This window comes from Taudactylus pleione, unplaced genomic scaffold (assembly GCF_031769625.1).
Source record: "Taudactylus pleione unplaced genomic scaffold, aTauple2 ptg000101l, whole genome shotgun sequence".
NCBI classification, from domain to species: Eukaryota; Metazoa; Chordata; class Amphibia; order Anura; family Myobatrachidae; genus Taudactylus; species Taudactylus pleione.
This window is the reverse complement of record NW_028284503.1, coordinates 117,311-138,706: the sequence shown is the minus strand read 5'-3', so window position 1 is coordinate 138,706 and position 21,396 is coordinate 117,311. Positions and strand designations below refer to the sequence as shown.

The 21,396-nt window shown below is 50.9% G+C and overlaps 1 protein-coding gene across 1 annotated transcript in view; it reads right to left on the bottom strand.

The window, feature by feature from the left end:
- Positions 1-9,086, bottom strand: part of BCL2L13 (BCL2 like 13) — a 32,789-nt gene extending 23,703 nt beyond the window's left edge. Inside the window, exons 1-2 of the mRNA XM_088470549.1 lie at positions 8,951-9,086; positions 197-342 (exon numbers count right to left, since the gene is read on the bottom strand). Coding sequence (XP_088326675.1) covers positions 197-317 — 121 coding nt within the window. The 5' untranslated portion in view covers positions 318-342; positions 8,951-9,086. The remainder of the gene's footprint in view (positions 1-196; positions 343-8,950) is intronic.
- Positions 9,087-21,396: the final 12,310 nt, after the last annotated feature.

Sequence of the window (21,396 nt, the reverse complement as noted above, 5' to 3'; positions counted from 1 at the left end):
CTGCCGTCCCCACCTGTGGCCCACGGGTGGGAAAAGCTGCAGTTTACGATCGCCGCCGGGTGAATAGGTGTCGTCCACCAAGTTGAAATGGAACTATAAGTGTCAGCATACCAAACAGACACTGACTGACACGATGGTGCTGTAACTCTGCAGGTTTTCTACATGTGCCTGGATATTTACAATGAGAGCAGCTCACCTGGCCCCGATGTGGAGAGCTCCCCCCCGGTACTCTCCTGTGGTAGGTACCCCAAGAAGCTGAGCACGACATACTTTGTCTCATAGTGGAACCCGAGAGGCACTGTGGATGCTGACGCCATGAGCCTCCAGGGGAAAGCAGAGGTCCTGGAGAGGAAACATGGGAGAGAATTAGTTTCCATCACATGAAACCACCACGTCCCAGCATGACCAGACATATCAGATATCGCAGGCTGTGACCCTGTGTGTGTGGGGGGACGACGACTCTACTACTGAGATCATTGTGTCACCGTTGTGTGTAGCAGTGTGCAGGGGGAGCAGCAGTGTGCGGGGGGAGCAGCGGGGGGGGGGGGGGGGGGAAGAGCACCAGTGTGCGGGGGGGAGCAGCAGTGCGCGGGGGGGAGGAAGAGCAGCAGTGTGCGGGGGGGAGCAGCAGTGTGCGGGGGGGAGCAGCAGTGTGCGGGGGGGAGCAGCGGGGGGGAGCAGCAGTGCGCGGGGGGGAGCAGCAGTGCGCGGGGGGGAGCAGCAGTGCGCGGGGGGGAGCAGCAGTGCGTGTTCCCTGTGTCTGCCTTATAGAGAAAGTACTCACCGGGCTCGGTATATCCTGGGAGGATCAATTACTGATGTACTACTCTGACCTCCTCCTTATCCCCAGTACTGCCTGTCCCTTACCACCTCCTTGCCCCAGCTGCCATCTACCCTTACCACCTCCTTGCCCCAGCTGCCATCTACCCTTACCACCTCCTTGCCCCAGCTGCCATCTACCCTTACCACCTCCTTGCCCCAGCTGCCATCTACCCTTACCACCTCCTTGCCCCAGCTGCCATCTACCCTTACCACCTCCTTGCCCCAGCTGCCATCTACCCTTACCACCTCCTTGCCCCAGCTGCCACACATGGATGTCACATGACACGCGTCTGCACTACACAGATGGACGTCACATGACACGCGTCTGCACTACACACATGGACGTCACATGACACACGTCTGCATTACACACGGGGACGTCACATGACACACGTCTGCACTACACACATGGATGTCACATGACACGCGTCTGCATTACACACGGGGACTCTGCATTACACACAGGGACGTCACATGACACACGTCTGCATTACACACAGGGACGTCACATGACACACGTCTGCATTACACACATGGACATCACATGACACACGTCTGCATTACACACATGGACGTCACATGACACACGTCTGCATTACACACGGGGACGTCACATGACACACGTCTGCATTACACACGGGGACGTCACATGACACACGTCTGCATTACACACGGGGACGTCACATGACACACGTCTGCATTACACACATGGATGTCACATGACACGCGTCTGCACTACACACATGGATGTCACATGACACGCGTCTGCATTACACACGGGGACTCTGCATTACACACAGGGACGTCACATGACACGTCTGCATTACACACAGGGACGTCACATGACACACGTCTGCATTACACACAGGGACGTCACATGACACACGTCTGCATTACACACATGGACGTCACATGACACATACAGCTGAGGTGTAAGTGAGCAATCACAGCTACTATTTCTGCACCCAGATCCCCTCCCGCATTACGTGACGTGCGCTACCAAACACTGGACGCCTGCGATCGGATCATCAGTACAAAGTGGTATAACACGTTCCAGTAAGAGGGGACCAGGACTATTACACGTAATACAGTTAGTGCAATAAATTCATGCTCTATTGATGTTACTTTAATGAATGTGTGACCCGATATTGTAGCCAGCACCAGCCAGTCCTCACACCCACAATTCCCTCTCCATATACAGAGACACCTGGGAATATTCCCGGCCGCCCTAAGCACAAGGAAGGGGCCGATGGCAGCAGCCGGGCCCGGACACACCCCTGTCATTGGGAGATCTCTCTGAGACGAGACGTCCCCCGTCCAACCCCCACCAAGGACGCGACCTTCATTCAGCGCTGCAGCTCAGGCCGGGGAGTAATTACAGCCTGGAATATTTATAGAGAGCACATGACACAGACAGGACCAACACCTTGGCTGCAGGTGAGGCGGCTCTGTGCGGGCGGAAACACTTCACCTTCTGCACAAAGACAGTGAAATCGCACGAACCAGGCATGAAAGATACAGTGATGTAACTGCGCGTTCTGCCTCTGGTGCAATCGCACTAAGGGCCTGATTCAGGGCCGCTCGTTAGATGCGATCGCTCGCTCCCAGCGTATGCAAATCCAGCGCACACCCAGTAAGGCAGGAGATCGTACGACAAGGCATTAGCACGCCCACTATGTCTTGGCGAGCGATCTCTTTGTGTATGCAGATGCCCACCAGCCATTCATAAGACACCCACTTGCGCACGTCATCTCCTGGAAGTGCAGGAAAACATCGGTACATCGAGCACCATCAGTTGTGCTCGCAGCGCTTGACGTTGCCTATACCTGGCTGCAAGCACTGCGATCATTTCAGTGTGAAATACAACCAGGTGACCTGTACTAGGACGCTGGCTGTTAATTATGCGCACCTACGAAACGGCGTTGAAACACTGACACGCCTGCGTTCGCACCTCCGCTCCCCCGTTACTAGCGGCCTGCCCGTTACCACCCACAAACGGCCTCTCCTGTCACTCATTACACTGGGATGTCTATGCTGAGCGAGCGCTCCCCGATCTGTCGCACTGGTTTGCACACATGCATTGTGATGTATACGCATGCCCAGAAAGCAAATATCGGCCAGCTACGAGCGATCGCATCCTAGCGAGCGGGTCTGAATCAGCTCCTAGTGCAGGCTCCCCCCCCGCGCCCCATCTCCCCGCTACAGATTCATCTCTGTAACCAACCGTACCCAGAAACGCGTATTGCAGATGTCATTAATATCCGCGGTTCCCATGTTCCTTCAATGACACCGGTGTGAACCTGTCTCCACCTCCACCCTCAGCCGCTTATCCGCAGTAACCTAACGTAAGGGTCGTGCGACCACTTCTGCAACATCGCCAAAAAACTCAAGTTAGCGCAGTTAATGTTGCGTTTCATGATGTAAAAAAAATAAAATTACTGTCATTACTTCCATTTAACTAGAAATTGCTTCATTCCCAGAGCGATCGACATCTATTTATTCCCGTACGATTTACAATTTACGGCAGGACAATACTCGCAGGCGGCTGCCCGCAAAGTGTCCGTAAATGGCCGGAATCAATATATTTTATCATATCCTACGAGCTGCATTAAACTCTCCGGGATGTGTGTGTAAAGTGCAGCGGGCTGGACGCATGGGGCCGATGAGATCTGCTGAGTAATGTAATAAGATATTACTGTATTAGACGCCTTGGCTGGGAAATGGGCGACATTCTTGCTGCTTCCGCACATTAACCCCTCTGCGCCCGGCCGGGGGGAGATGAGGAGCTGGAACGCTGATATGGGAGATTACTGCTAGGCCGGGGGCAGTTCCCAGTACGGTATATGGCAGTGGGGGCGCGGACTGGCCAAGCGTTAAACGTTTTAAATCAAGCTGGACATAGTTTAGCTTCTGTCTGCAGAACACGCAGCAGTGGGATTGGTTATACAAACAGAGGCCCCATATAACGAGGGTTATGTGCTTAGGGTCAGAAATATTCATTATATATTACAGGGCGTTTTACCGTCTACACCAGAGGTTCCCAAACGCGGTCCTCAAGGCTCCCCAACAGTTCAGGTCTTAAGGTGCCCATACATCTGGGACGGATCGCCGCGATCAGACCATCGGATATTCTCCGATCGCCCACCATCGATGTTCTGCGATCCATAGCCGGATCGCGGACATTTGACATGTTAAAATATCCCTGATGTGACGATTGCGATCGTTTTTTGATCGTGATCGTCAAAATCCAACTTGTTGGATTTCTGCGATCCAGCAATGCCGGGTTGCGGCATCGCGGCAATCCACCTCTGATGTATGGGGCCCATTAGAGATATCCATGGTTGAGCACAGGTGACTTATTTAGCACCTCAGTCAATTTGATTTAACCACCTCTGCTCAACCATGGATATCTCTAAAACCTGGCCTGTTGGGGAGCCTTGAGGACGGTGTTTGGGAACCTTTGGTCTGCACACCGGCAATAGCTGCACAAAATATGTTGTTACGCCAAATATTAACACTCTGCAAGTATAATGTTATATAACAATGTCACAAAACAACCGGCAGGATCCCGCCAGGACAATCCCAGCAAAAACACAATGTTCTATTCTCATGTGTCAGGAAATCGCACAACATAGCAAGACGCCCGGAATGTTTATCGGTTATTTTTTGGGGTGATCTTGCAGCGGGATTTAAGTGGCAAAACCAACCTTTAAAAAAAATTGTCGATTTAAATTCCTGTTGTGAAAGCGCAGACACCTCACCGGAGGTCCGTTCATGCCGCTGGTGACGGGCGGATACACTGGATTCAGGGGCAGACACCTCAGCGGAGGTCCGTTCATGGCGCTGGTGACTGGGGCGGATACACTGGATTCATCAGCCAGCACACGGGGGGCAGACACCTCAGCGGAGGCACGTTGATGGCGCTGGTGACTGGGGCGGATACACTGGATTCATCAGCCAGCACACGGGGGCAGACACCTCATGGCGCTGGTGTTGGGGCGGATACACTGGATTCAGGGGCAGACACCTCAGCGGAGGTCCGTTCATGGCGCTGGTGACTGGGGCGGATACACTGGATTCATCAGCCAGCACACGGGGGGGCGGACACCTCAGCGGAGGCACGTTCATGGCGCTGGTGACTGGGGCGGATACACTGGATTCAGGGGCAGACACCTCAGCGGAGGTCCGTTCATGACGCTGGTGACTGGGGCGGATACACTGGATTCATCAGTCAGCACACGGGGGGCAGACACCTCAGCGGAGGCACGTTCATGGCGCTGGTGACTGGGGCGGATACACTGGATTCATCAGCCAGCACACGGGGGGGCAGACACCTCAGCGGAGGTCCGTTCAAGGCGCTGGTGACTAGGGCGGACAGATCCTAATAGCGGGGGCTGATAATAATCAATGATTATTACCTAGAAATTGAAAGTGTCTTATTTGTATCATCAGAGGTGTTGTGGAGTCACTGAAACACATGGGGCTTTATTTACGAAGTGATTCCCAGCATATTGTAGGGGAAAATTTATAACGGCACCGCAGTCAGTGTAAAGCCCGGCGTGATTGCGGGGGTGCAGTTTTCAATGTCCACCTGCAACCCGCCAGATAGCAGCAGCTTCGTAAATAAAGGCCACATCTTTACAAGTTGGCCATCCCCTCTGGGATAGCCTGATACTTTCTCAAACTCAACATCTCTAGAGCCCTCATAGCTTGCCACGCTCACCCAAGCCCTCATAGCTTGCCACGCTCACCCAAGCCCTCATAGCTTGCCACGCTCACCCAAGCCCTCATAGCTTGCCACGCTCACCCAAGCCCTCATAGCTTGCCACGCTCACCCAAGCCCTCATAAGCTTGCCACGCTCACCCAAGCCCTCATAAGCTTGCCACGCTCACCCAAGCTTGCCACACTCACCCAAGCCCTCATAGCTTGCCACGCTCACCCAAGCCCTCATAGCTTGCCACGCTCACCCAAGCCCTCATAGCTTGCCACGCTCACCCAAGCCCTCATAGCTTGCCACGCTCACCCAAGCCCTCATAGCTTGCCACGCTCACCCAAGCCCTCATAGCTTGCCACGCTCACCCAAGCCCTCATAGCTTGCCACGCTCACCCAAGCCCTCATAGCTTGCCACGGCTCCTGTAAATTAGTTCTTCCCGGGCTGCCGTACGTCCGCTCCGGACTCCTACAGTTTATCTGCTGCCCGCCTCTTTTTCCTCCCTCATGGCGACACCTATGCTGCCCCCACCCTGTGCCAACCCCTGCACTGGCTCCCTGATCCTCCCTATATCTCTCATCCCCTCAGATACTCCCAGCCTCCCGCTTTACTCTGCCGGTGACCGCTGCCTCTTCTCCACCCTTAATAAGCAAACTATTAAATCAGAGACATGGATGGTCACTTATCACCCCTATAACACGACAATCACCTGCTCCTCCTTCACCCCTCCCATTCCATTAGCCTCCACAATCTGTCCCCTCATGGCTCACCCAGTACCTCACTAACTGTTCCTCTTCTGTCACTACCTCCTTCCTCTACCTGCTGGTGGTTCCGCCCTTGGACCCCTCCTCTTGTCCCTTTGAAACCTCATCAGCTCCTTTTGTCTCCAATATCACCTCTACACCGAGTCACCCAAATTTACCTCTCCTCCGCTGTCCCCGCTCCCTCCACCCTCTCACGGTTCTCTTACCACCCCTCGGCCATCTCATCCTGGATGTCCCAGCTCTTTCTTCCACTAAACAAGACCAAAACTGAACTTGTGATTAACCCCCCACATCCCCAGGGCTCCCACTCTATCGATAAGATCTCCCACCCTGCTGTCTCCCCCAATAACATCAGGGGGTATATTTGCTAAAGTGAGAGTTTTTAAGAAGTGAAGTTGCCCATAGCAACCAATCTCTACAATCAGCTTCTCTGGATCCCTATCCCCCTGCCCTCCCCCATTTAGAGTCCAGCTCCTCACATATAACACCCTTAAACGCTCCTCCCTATCTACACATCTCTAACCTCTTCCCTATCTACACATCTCTAACCTCTTCCCAATCCACCTCGCCCCCTCTCATGCCAGCCTCCGAGGCGCCTCCTGCCCAATCCCCCTTCTCTGGACCTCACCAGTTTGAAAAGTGCACTCAGATCTCACCGCTGCACTACAAGGTACAGCCAGACGCACTTCACTTACTGTACAGTCTCATTTTACTGCAGGGTGGTGTATTGGTATATTACTTACATGTCTAAAGGCCCCCATACATCAGCAATTGATTGCAGCAATCGTGCAATTTGCAATCGATTGTGTATAAAAATCTTTCCCTTTTTCAATCAATTGTGGCAATTCTGCAATCGATTGAAAAAGGGAAAGATTTGTATACACAATCGATTTCAAATTGCACGATTGCTGCAATCAATCTCTGATGTATGGGGGCCTTTAACTGTGCTCAGGAACAATATAAGCGTTAATTGTCTGTTACTAAAAGCAAAATTGCTGATGTATGGGGGCCTTAAGTTACCCTGTTAATCAGTATATTCCATGTACAGCAATGCGGACACTTTGTGGCGCCATAGACATAAAACTAATGAAAATAGAGATATACAGGGTGTAGCTGCTCCCAGCACAGTAAGGCACCAGGCTGAGAGAGATGTCAGTGACTGGATGAGGACGTGTAAGAGGGACAGATGGTATATTACGATTATCAGACACACACCCTGCAATGTCTAATGGACGCCCATGCAGAGACCAGGATTATCTGTAATAATTAGCAATATAGAAGTGGCCAATTTCAGCTATAAAAGACAAAGATGGAAAGAGCAGAACAACCTTACAGTGGGGACAGATGTACACTATTAGTACATACAGTGGGCATCAGTCAGCACTGGAATTGGTGGGGGGCACTATTAGTACATACAGTGGGCATCAGTCAGCACTGGGATTGGTGGGGGGCACTATTAGAGGGGGATACAGTGTGCATCAGGCAGCACTATAGGTGGGGGGACTTACGGCCATATTCAATTTGAGGCGAAAAGTCAGATGCTGGACTTTTCGCCGTCATCGAAGATTTTGCCAGCAATAATGTATTGTGCTCGTCCCCTGCTATTCCCCGTATTCAATTTAATTTCAGCTAAAACGGGACCTGTCGAAAATGAAATCGGCGAAAAGTGCTGTCATTTTTGGGGAAATCAGCCTGACACCCCCAAAAGATGCAGCACACTAATAGAGGGGGCACTATATAGCAGGAGGGGATACATTAGGCAGCACACTAACAGAGGGGGCACTATATAGCAGGAGGGGGTACATTAGGCAGCACACTAACAGAGGGGGCACTATATAGCAGGAGGGGGTACATTAGGCAGCACACTATTAGAGGGGGGCACTATACAGCAGGAGGGGATACATTAGGCAGCACAGTATTAGAGGGGGGCACTATACGGCAGGAGGGGTTACATTAGGCAGCACACTATTAGAGAGGGTACTATATGGCAGCACATTATTAGAGGGGGCACTATACGGCAGGAGGGGATACATTAGGCAGCACACTAACAGAGGGGGGGCACTATATAGCAGGAGGGTGTACATTAGGCAGCATACTATTAGAGGGGGGGCACTATATAGCAGGAGGGGATACATTAGGCAGCATACTATTAGAGGGGGGGCACTATATAGCAGGAGGGTGTACATTAGGCAGCATACTATTAGAGGGGGGGCACTATATAGCAGGAGGGGATACATTAGGCAGCACAGTATTAGAGGGGGGCACTATACGGCAGGAGGGGTTACATTAGGCAGCACACTATTAGAGAGGGTACTATATGGCAGCACATTATTAGAGGGGGCACTATACGGCAGGAGGGGATACATTAGGCAGCACACTAACAGAGGGGGCACTATATAGCAGGAGGGTGTACATTAGGCAGCATACTATTAGAGGGGGGGCACTATATAGCAGGAGGGTGTACATTAGGCAGCATACTATTAGAGGGGGGGCACTATATAGCAGGAGGGTGTACATTAGGCAGCATACTATTAGAGGGGGGGCACTATATAGCAGGAGGGGTACATAGCACTGAGGGAGGGGGTACACAGCGTACATCACACAGCACCGTTGGGGGGTGGGATAGATCAGGCAGCAGCACCAGAGCTCACCTGAGGCCGCAGCTGGGGATCAGCGCTCCCTCCTCTCCCGGCACACGCTCTACACAGGAGCCGCAGCCATGATGAGGGGGCGGGGCTCTCCGCGAGGACGTGCAGCACGTGACAGCAGGGCGCAGGGCAGATCCGCCCACCAACTGCCAGAAGGGTACTGTGCTGTGCTGCAACCAATCAGCGACCGCGGGAAGCAACGTGGGCGGAGCCCAGGGAAGAGGACGGTGTGCTGTAGAGGCGGGGCTTACCTTTAGAGTGAGTCTTGGGACGCGGACGTCCGCGCTATCTGTACTCACATGGAGCGCGGTGGGCGGAACCCATGTGACGTCATAACAAGCTGGAGAGGGCGTTACCAATTAAAGGGACAGTGCGTCCTCTGACTCCAGTCACCTCTGGGTGTCACTCACTGAGCAGCACCCTGTATGGTTCCAGAGCTCAGCGCTTATGGCTGTGTATGTATGTATGTGTGTATATATAATATATATATATATATATATATATAATTGTATATATATACCAAAATTGACCCGGCACTCCACGGACAAAACCAAAATGTAACTTGCTGTGGGGTTGCTGCTATTTCCAAGTTGGAGAAAGGACCTCTGTGACGTAGACACCACGTGACCGCTGCAGGAGGCTGGACCGCTCCTGCGTTACCATCCACTAGGGCATAGAGGGGGAATATATATTTGTGGCGAGCCACCGTGCCCGAAGCGTAGCGAGCCCGCGAGGGGACACTTTTGGTCCCCCGTTACCATCCCCGCACCTCCCCCTTTCAGGCCGAGTTACGTGGGTGTGACGTCACAGGGCCATCAGCCCTGTACAGTCTAGACCTAACCCTTGCTGTGGTGCCTTCCTGAGGGAACAAGCCCCATATACAAAAAGTGAAGAAAGGTGGCACTCAACAGACTTAATAATAAAAAGTGATGTCCTTTATTCCAACGTCGTTTCGGGGTAACCCCCCCGTCTTCAGGGACAGACAATACAGAATGACTAATACAATGAACATTTATACAACACTCATTACATGAAAACAACATAATCACACTCACCTGTGTAACGCCGCTGTCTAAAGCCCTGCCGCTCGTTCCGGCGCACATGTCCGTCGCGGGCATAGTGACGTCATCAGCGGCGTGACACAGGGATACAATTCTCATTCTCAGTTGCCAAGCAACCGAGACGCTAAACACAAAACATAACAGTGTTTAAAACTGACAGCAGAACTGCGCAGCATTTACCATGAAAATCAATGCACAAAATGTCAATGTCGCTACTGCATAAGCGATGAAACATGAATGAATATATTATATAATCCAGTTAAACCTAAAAAGTGACCAATATTAATAAAGGATAACAGATGCATCAATGCCATAAAAAACAGCAGCATATAAGATGGAACTCTCACTGACTGAGATATTGGAAAAGAGTATTACAAAAAACACTGAAGACCCAGAGTTTCATTAAGGCCTTTAGGTGCTAAAGTACCCAATTCATAAATCCAGCGACTTTCCCTGTGTAAGAGAATCTTAGCTCTATTACCACCGCGTTTACTGTTAGGGACATGATCTATAATGATAGCTCTCATGCTGGCTACATTATGTTTGAGTCGGGCACAGTGCCTTGCTACAGGTTGCTCACTAGTACCCAATTTAATTGCCTGACGTATGGCACTGCGATGCTGCGCCATATGCTCTCTGAATTGGCACTGTGTTTTGCCCACATATGCCAATCCACATGGACACGTAAGCAGATATATTACATATGACGTAGTGCATGTAACTACATGTCTAATTTTGATGCTTTTACCAGTATGTGGATGACAAAATGTGGGCCCGATAGACAATGATCGGCATGTGACACATCCTAAGCACCGATAACAGCCCGCTCCGAAAAGCAGCAGTCCCCGAGGTCACACATGCGCAAAGCCACCGGGGAGGCAGTGCGGAGGCGGCCTAGGAATCCGCTCGAATCCCTCTTCGCATCCACGGAACTCCTTCCCATAGGAAGGATCGATGGACTCCGGAGAGGTATGTATAACTATGGGTGCAGGGTGTGCGGTGCGGACCCCCCTGGATCCAGGGGCCCGTGTGCCCCGCACACCCTGCACCCATTATAGATACGCCCCGGCCTCTCATACCCCCTCCCCTATCATACTCCCTGTCATACTCCCTCCCCTATCATACTCCCTCCCCTATCATACTCCCTGTCATACTCCCTCCCCTGTCATACTCCCTATCATACTCCCTCCCCTATCATACTCCCTCCCCTATCATACACCCTCCCCTATCATACTCCCTGTCATACTCCCTCCCCTATCATACTCCCTGTCATACTCCCTCCCCTATCATACCCCTGTCATACTCCTTATCATACTCCCTGTCATGCTCCCTCCCCTATCATACTCCCTGTAAAACTCCCTCCCCTATCATACTCCCTGTCATGCTCCCTCCCCTATAATACTCCCTGTCATACTCCGTCATGCTCCCTCCCCTATCATACTCCCTTTCATACTCTGTCATGCTCCCTCCCCTATCATACTCCCTGTCATGCTTCCTCCCCTATCATACTCCCTGTCATGCTCCCTCCCCTATCATACTCCCTGTCATACTCCCTCCCCTATCATACTCCCTGTCATGCTCCCTCCCCTATCATACTCCCTGTCATACTCCCTCCCCTATCATACTCCCTATCATACTCCCTCCCCTGTCATACTCCCTCCCCTATCATACACCCTGTCATACTCCCTCCACTATCATACACCCTTTCATACTCTGTCATGCTCCCTCCCCTATCATACTCCCTGTCATACTCCCTCCCCTATCATACTCCCTGTCATGCTTCCTCCCCTATCATACTCCCTATCATGCTCCCTCCCCTATCATGCTGCCTGTCATACTCCTTCCCCTATCATACTCCCTGTCATACTCCGTCATGCTCCCTCCCCTATCATACTCCCTCCCCTGTCATACTCCCTCCCTGTCATGCTCCCTTCCCTATCATACTCCCTGTCATACTCCCTCCCCTATCATACTCCCTGTCATACTCCCTGTCACACTCCCTCCCCTATCATACTCCCTGTCATACTCCCTCCCCTATCATACTCCCTGTCATACTCCCTCCCCTATCATACTCCCTGTCATACTCCCTGTCATGCTCCCTCCCCTATCATACTCCCTGTCATACTCCCTCCCCTATCATACACCCTATCATACTCCCTCTCATACTCCCTCCCCTCTCATACTCCCTCCCCTATCATACTCCCTGTCATACTCCGTCATGCGCCTTCCCCTATCATACTCCCTGTCATACTCCCTCCCCTATCATACTCCCTGTCATACTCCCTCCCCTATCATACTCCCTGTCATACTCCCTGTCATGCTCCCTCCCCTATCATACTCCCTGTCATACTCCCTCCCCTATCATACACCCTATCATACTCCCTCTCATACTCCCTCCCCTCTCATACTCCCTCCCCTATCATACACCCTGTCATACTCCCTCCCCTATCATACACCCTGTCATACTCCGTCATGCTCCCTCCCCTATCATACTCCCTTTCATACTCTGTCATGCTCCCTCCCCTATCATACTCCCTGTCATGCTTCCTCCCCTATCATACTCCCTATCATGCTCCCTCCCCTATCATACTCCCTGTCATACTCCGTCATGCTCCTTCCCCTATCATACTCCCTCCCCTATCATACTCCCTGTCATACTCCCTCCCCTATCATACTCCCAATCAAACTCCCTCCCCTATCATACTCCCTATCATACTCCCTCCCCTATCATACACCCTGTCATACTCCCTCCCCTATCATACACCCTGTCATACTCCCTCCCCTATCATACTCCCTGTCATACTCCGTAATGCTCCCTACACTATCATACTCCCTTTCATACTCTGTCATGCTCCCTCCCCTATCATTCTCCCAGTCATACTCCCTGTCATGCTTCCTCCCCTATCATACTCCCTATCATGCTGCCTGTCATACTCCTTCCCCTATCATACTACCTATCATACTCCCTGTCATACTCCGTAATGCTCCCTCCCCTATCATACTCCCTCCCCTATCATACTCCCTGTCATACTCCCTGTCATACTCTCTCCCCTATCATACTCCCTCCCTGTCATGCTCCCTATCACACTCCCTCCCCTATCATACTCCCTGTCACGCTCCCTCCCCTATCATACACCCTGTCATACTCTCTCCCCTATCATACTCCCTGTCATACTCCCTCCCCTATCATACTCCGTCATGCTCCCTCCCCTATCATACTCCCTGTCATGCTCCCTCCTCTATCATACTCCCTATCATACTCCCTGTCATGCTCCCTCCCCTATCATACTCCCTGTCATACTCCCTCCCTATCATACTCCCTGTCACGCTCCCTCCCCTATCATACACCCTGTCATACTCTCTCCCCTATCATACTCCCTGTCACGCTCCCTCCCCTATCATACACCCTGTCATACTCTCTCCCCTATCATACTCCCTGTCATACTCCCTCCCCTATCATACTCCCTGTCATACTCCCTCCCCTATCATACTCCCTGTCATACTCCCTCCCCTATCATACTCCGTCATGCTCCCTCCCCTATCATACTCCCTGTCATGCTCCCTCCTCTATCATACTCCCTATCATACTCCCTGTCATACTCCCTCCCCTATCATATTCCCTGTCATACTCTCTCCCCTATCATACTCCCTGTCATGCTCCCTCCCCTATCATACTCCCTATCATACTCCCTGTCATGTTCCCTCCCCTATCATACTCCCTGTCATACTCTCTCCCCTATCATACTCCCTGTCATGCTCCCTCCCCTATCATACTCCCTGTCATGCTCCCTCCCCTATCATACTCCCTGTCATGCTTCCTCCCCTATCATACTCCCTGTCATGCTCCCTCCCCTATCATACTCCCTGTCATGCTCCTTCCCCTATCATACTCCCTATCATACTCCCTCCCCTATCATACACCCTGTCATACACCCTCCCCTATCATACACCCTCCCCTATCATACTCCCTCCCCTATCATACTCCCTCCCCTATCATACTCCCTGTCATGCTCCCTCCCCTATCATACTCCCTGTCATACTCCCTCCCCTATCATACTCCCTCTCCTATCATACTCCCAGTCATGCTCCCTCCCCTATCATACTCCCTGTCATGCTCCCTCCTCTATCATACTCCCTGTCATACTCCCTCCCCTATCATACTCCCTGTCATACCCCCTCCCCTATCATACTCCCTGTCATACCCCCTCCCCTATCATACTCCCTATCATACTCCCTCCCCTATCATACTCCCTGTCATACCCCCTCCCCTATCATACTCCCTGTCATACCCCCTCCCCTATCATACTCCCTGTCATACTCCCTCCCCTATCATACTCCCTGTCATACTCCCTCCCCTATCATACTCCCTATCATACTCCCTCCCCTATCATACTCCCTGTCATGTTCCCTCCCCTATCATACTCCCTCCCCTATCATACTCCCTGTCATGTTCCCTCCCCTATCATACTCCCTCCCCTATTATACTCCCTATCATACTCTGTTATGCTCCCTGTATTTATACATGTGCCTCTCCAGCCTTTCAGCTCACCGCACGTCACTGCTTTTTTGCGGTCTCTCGCAGTGCTTCAAAAGCCGCCGCACAATTGACATGCTGCTGGCGTTTGGGAGTGGCGACAGGCTGCGTTCCAGAAAATGGTGGCGTGTCCTTGGACGCAGCTTCACTGTCCCCTGCTGCGTGATTTCACAGGATATCCTGAGTAATCTGAGGGTTTCTTACATGTCCGATGTTGACGCAATCTATACTATGCTGCGTGTGCGGACCCAGCAGTGTATCACAGAAGCCGGCAGTAGTTGTGCCTTTAGCGCCCGCGCTGAATCGTGCACACTTACTCCAAGTATGGCATCATCATAGGCGGCCGGAAGCTTATATGCGTCCACTATAGAGCAGGTTGTTCAAGACCATCACGACTGTGGTCACCCACAGCTATGCGAGCGGCCAGGAGGCCGCTCCATTTTCATGGAGGAGGGCACTGATTCAGAGCGAGCGCTCTGGTCAGAGCGTTGGGCTCTGAATCAGGCTTATAAGACATATCAATTCTAGTACATTCAAGGGTGCATTCAACATTATACATTTCTGGAAGACGTAAGGAAATATACATTGAAGTTAGTTGATCATTACATTCCAGATACATGTTAAATACAAATAATAATTATGGTGAGAACACGAATCCATGTCGCCTGCTCTCTCCCTGTCCATAACTGTGTAACAAATATAAAATAAAGTTTCACTATGATTAAAATCAGCCTTAGGCCCGTATTCAATCTGAAGCGTTAAGTCCGGATCCGCGTTAAGTTACCACCGATTACGTCATTATCGCCTGTTTTGGTTTTCCACCGTATTCAGGGCCTGATTCAGAGCCGGACACTATTTGCGCTCGCTCGTTCAGAAAAAGCGGCCGGCTATTTAAATTGAGCGCTCGCTCTTTGCGGTCTGTTGACGCCTCTATGTCTGAGCAAGCGAACGAAACATGCGCTCGCTATTTTGTAAAGACGCCCCCTGGCCGCTCGCATCCTACGTCATCTCCGCTATTTATATGATTAATCGAGTACATCAAAAGGCGTATGAACTGCTCGCAGTGCTTGTGGTTGGATTTTCCTACCGCAATCATGCGAACAGTTCAGGCTAAGAAACAACCAAGTGACGTGTTCGATGACGCTGCTTTGTTAATTATGCACACCCTTAAAACGCCCGTTTTGACCGTTTGGCACGCCTGCGTTCGAATCTCCACTCCCCGTTTTCAAGCACCTTCCCCTGTTACCACCCACAAACACCTCATCCTGTCACTCAAATTAGCAGGCATTCGCTATTTAGCTGATTTTCGACCGCAATGACTGGTTGGCGCATGCGCATTACGACCCATACGCATGCGCAGATGTGCGAACATCGCTCGGAGCGAACGAGTGGCCGCTTACGAGCGGCTCTGAATCAGGCCCTCAATTTGAAAGACTTTCCGCCTAGGCGTTAAGTCAATTCAATGTAATAGGCTGTAAAGTTTCGCCTATGAATGGCAGGCAGGAAAAAGTGCAGAATTGGGGTTTTGGGGTGCAACGTTGCAGGATCCCCCGTGCAGCCTTCAGACAGTCCCCCAAAGGTAATCTGTGTCAAAAAAAAAAACTTAAGGACACCCCAAAAATTTACTTTGAAAAAGGGGGCAAAAAAAAAAATTATTGGAGTACAAAGTTAAAAACTAGCGAACTTGACTCTGGGGGGTCCCCAAGTATGCCGCAGGTGTTTTTTGTATTACAGGTGTTTGCAGCAGGTGGATTTTTCATGATTTTTCAACTTCACTTTAGCAACTTTGAAATATGCTGACCCCCATTTTCAAGTACCCCAAATTTGCTGGGATAAGTTATTTTCAGAAAAAAATACTCCTGAAACTATTCTGCACCACGTATAGAAAAACGCTATTTAGCAGCTATTGAGCTTGTTTAAAAACACCAAATACCTTCAGCAAGCCAAATCGGGGGGTACCATAGCTAACCCCCATGTCAGAGCATCATTTGGGGGTGTCAGGCTGATTTCCCCAAAAATGACAGCACTTTCCGCTTATTACAGTATCGCCGGGTGCCGTTTACGTGTACTTTCAAATTGAATACAGGGTAAAGCGTGCATGCGTGCGATACTTTAACGCCTACAAATCAGGCGAAGTCAGCGTTAAGTCCGGGCCGCGTTAAGTTAACGCGGCTCGGCTCGAATTGAATACGGGCCATAGTCTAGTCCAGTGCTTATATTTTATGACAGGGGTGGAAACTGCTTTTGGCGCACGTCCCAACACTCTTAAAAGTCTCACAGGGGCGTGGCCAAGGCGCTATGCAGGGAGGGGAATTAGTGATGAAACGTGCGATGGTCAGTGATTTTACAATTGTAAGTGAGTTTGCAATGTTTGCCCCCCATCGATGCTTTTATTCCAATGGCTTGTTCTCATCTGCTGATTGGCTACGGCCGCTGGTCAGCCCCTCCGCCAACCGCTGACTTCCGGCTTGGGACCACTCTGTATGCACGCTGCAGTAAGGTGGCCGAGTCTTTGGGCAAGCCCGCGTGCAGGGTGGAGCAGTCGCTGGAGGGAGCACAGCTACGCCTCCTCGTTTTGGTTACTTGCACCACCCTGCAATCCCAGGGCCCTACACAACCCCCCTCCCCTTTTGGCACCACACTCGCCACTGTTTATGTCACATGTATACCAAGCGGGACCTATACCCGGTCTGTGCCCTCCCACAGTGTGGGTGGCCATAGCCCTGTTCTATAATTCTAGTGGAGAATGCAAATAACCTCTGCTCCCAAGTCCAGCGCCCACACCCGAGCTATATTTAGCGGTAGTCTGCCCCAAATGAGCCCCACTACACCTATCACTGCAGAGTAGGCCGCATTTTGGAGGGTGACACCCGGCTACGGCCCGCACCCCCCGTGACGCCACTGGATGAATATAATGAAAATGGTGATGAAGCGATAATAGCGTTATGTGAACTCGTCAACGGTTGTCGTTTCTGTTTACCAAAAATGAACTTATCATCGTGTTCTGCGCACATTTTCTTCTTGCAAACAGGGGGTGTGTCCTAATTGCAGGAGGCGTGGCCACACTCCCTTAAGGTAAAGAAAAAATGCACATTTTTTTGCAGCACTGCGGGCTGGGGAGGGGGGCGCTGTGAGCCCCTCAGCCTGGTGCAAAGTCAGCGTGGCGTGTGGTCAGTGTGATGGCTCCCCCCCACAGCCACCTGCCGGGCCCCTCTAGCAAGCCCGGGTAATTAGTACCTCCTCCCCCTTGGAGAGAGCGAATGATTGCGGCCTGCGGACGGTTTAAAACAGCAGCAGTCTCATTGCTGAATTTCAATCGTTCTATATAGAATGGTGGGCCTGATTCAGACCCGGTCGCAAGCGCTGAGCGCTCGCAACCGGGTTGATGTTTGCCCACTGGGCATGCGCACGACGGAGCCGGCTCCGTCGGGCGCATGAGTAGGGCCGGATTAAGGTCTGTGGGGGCCCCTGGGCAATGAACGTGTGGGGGCCCCTATCAAAAAAAATAAATAAAAAAATATATATATATTCTCCGCCACATGCTGGTTTTGGACAATATACATACATACATATATATATATATATATATATATACACACACACACCTGTACACATACAAATACATAAATATATACACATATTCATGGTCACACACATATATACTGTATATATACATACACATACCTGTACACATATAAATACATACATATATATGTACATAAATATATATATATATATATATATATACGCACAGATAAACATGATCTGATCTTACATGATCTCGTGGTGTCAGCGGCAGCGGCGGGCCGGAAGCAGCAACAGCAAGAGTTGGACCACCAGATCACTGGCCCGATTCGCGGCTCTTTCAAAAGGGGCGGATCCTAATGTTGGGAGGGGCGGGGCTTAAAAGCGGTCTGTGCCGTGGCAGGCGACTGGAGTACATCAGAGGGATGTCTGTGGCAGGGGGCCGAGGACAGTGTGTGTGGGCCCCCAATGTGTGGGGGCCCCAGGACGACCGCCCCTGTCGCCCCTGCTATAATCCGGCCCTGCGCATGAGCGAGACCCAGCTAGCGACGGGTGCTCCGTCGCTCCGGGTCTCGCACCAAAGGGGGCGAGCTGTCGATGGTGAGTGACAGCTCGCCCCGTTTGGGGGGCGGGCCGTGGGGGGTGGCCGGCCAAACGGAGGCGTTCCCAACGGAACGATTGCCATTTGGGTGCGGCCCCACTGACATCACCAGTGATGTCAGTGGGAGAGATTCCTGCTCTGTTAGAGCCAGAAGCTCTCTGGGGCTTGCGGCCACGAGACCCTACCACAAGGGTCTCGTCGCAAGCCCGATGGTCGCGATGGTCTTGATCATCGCTACCATCAACCTTGCCGCTCGCTATAGCTGTGGGTGGTCACTCACAGCTATGCGAGCGGCCAGGAGACCGAACAAAGAAAAAAAAAATAGCCCTGATTCAGAGCGAGCGCTCGTCAGTCTCTGAATCAGGCCGGAGTCAGACAATTATCATGTGCTTGCCTAATAATATTGTGTACATTTATGTTGCTTATTGAGTGTTAGGTATATCTTTACTCAATATTCTACAACACATGAGAGGAAATTGATTTATTTCCACTGACACTTTCAGAACAGTGTGCTACAAAGAGGCCAATAACTCAATAGGCTGAGCCCAGCGCCCCATCTATTATTTATCATTATTGAATTTATATAACAGCTATTGTACTAATTGGTAGTTAATACTAATAATAATATTTATTTAATAATGTATAAATACATTTTTATATTGTGATGGGGTTTGGGTGAGGAGGAGATGTATATATTATCATTGCCATAAACCAAGTACTGTGAGGATGGGAAGAGATAGTGAGCCTGATTCAGAGCCCTCCTACCTAAAAATGGAGCGGCCTCCTGGCCGCTCGCATAGCTGTGGGTGACCACCCACAGCTTATGTGAGCGGCCAAAAAGATGGTCGCGATGGTCAAGACCATCGGGCTTGCGACAAGACCCTGCAGTAGGGTCTCGCTGCCGCAAGCCCAGGAGTGCTTTTGGCTCTATCAGAGCCAAAAACACTCCCACTGACATCGCTAGTGATGTCAGTGGGGCAGGACCCAGACGGTAGGCGTTCCCATGGGAACGCCTCCGTCTGGGCAGCAATGCCCCCGGCACGCCCACCAAAGGGGGCGTGCTGTCACTCACCATCGACAGCACGCCCCCTTTGGTGCGAGACCGATAGCGACAGCTTGGCTGTCGCTATGCAGGTCTCGCACACGCACACGACAGAGCTCCCTCCGTCGTGAGCATTAGGGCACCATCGACCCGCTTGCGAGCGCTCAGCGCTCGCGAGCGGGTCTGAATTAGGCCCAGTATCTAGCAAGGATGGCCATCGATTATCGATGTTTCATAATCATCAATGGTTTGTGTTCGATGTTGCATGTTGTTGTTGTTTTTAACATCGATGAGGAAGAACCAAATGGTTTCCCGCCATCGATGGAACAGCACAACCGAATGTTTTTTTTTTTTTTTACAAGGTACACGGTGCTCTGACCCAGGACACCCCCGAAGCCCCGCCCCCCAGTTCTGATTGGTCCATGGGCCAGTCAGTCCATGGGCCAGTCAGTCACCATCGGTTAGTGAAACCATCGATAGTCATCCATTGCATAGAGCCATATTCAATTTGAGCTGACCCGCGATACTTTTCCGCCTCCTGGACTTTTCGCCTGTTTTGTAGGCGGAAAAGTATCGCGCACGTGCCCACGTATCCCCGTATTCAATTTGAAAGTACGCGAAAATGGGACCCAGCGAAACTTAAACAAGCGGAAAGTCCTGTCAGATTTTGGGAAAACAGCCTGACACCCCCCAAAAGATGCTCTGACATGGGGATTAGCTATGGTACCCCCCGATTTGGCTTGCTGAAGGTATTTGGAGTTACTAAACGGGCTCAATAGCTGCTAAATAGCGTTTTTATATAAGTGGAGAAGAATAGTATTCAGGATTTTTTTTTGCAGAAAATAACTTATCCCAGCAAATTTGGGGTACTTGAAAATGGGGGTCAGCATATTTAATAGTTGCTAAAGTTCAGTTTTAAAAAACCTTCCGCAAGCCCCTGCAATGAAAAAAACACCTGGAACATAACTGTGTCCCCCAACTTTTTTTTTTTTTCACCCCCAAATTGAAAGTGATATTTTTGGGGTGTCCTTAAGTCTTTTTTAAAAAAATTTCTGACGCAGTTTACCTTTAGGGGACTGCCTTAAGGCTGCACGGGGGTTTCCGCAAAGTTGTACCCCAAAACCCTAATTCTGCACGTTTTTCCGCCTGCCATTCATAGGCGAAACTTTTTTGCCTATTACATTACATTGACTTTCCGCCTAGGTGGAAAGTCTTTCAAATTGAATACGGAAATACTTTCCCACCTGGCGAAATTACGTCATCGGCTTTTCGCTCCAAATAGAATACGGGCCATAGGCCTGTATTCATTTTGAGGCAAAAAGTCCAAACTTTTCGCCAGCTGGACTTTTCGTCTCCTTCGCCTGTTTTACAGGCGGAAAAGTATCGCGCGCGTGCCCGCTATTCCCCGTATTCAATTCGAACGTCGGCGAAATCAGGAACAGGCGAAACTTTGATCGGCGAAAAAATATGGGAATTTTCAGGAAATAATTGTAGGACCCCCCTAAAGATGTCCAGACTTGGGGGATAACTATGGGTACCCCCGTTTTTGCTTTTAAAAGAAAGTTGGGTTTTTAAATAGCCACGGCGGTCCCATCAAATTTGGGGTACCTGAAAATGGGTATTAGCATATTTTTAAGCCCCTAAACGAATTTTTTAAAACTTCTGCAAAAAAGCACCTGCCGCATA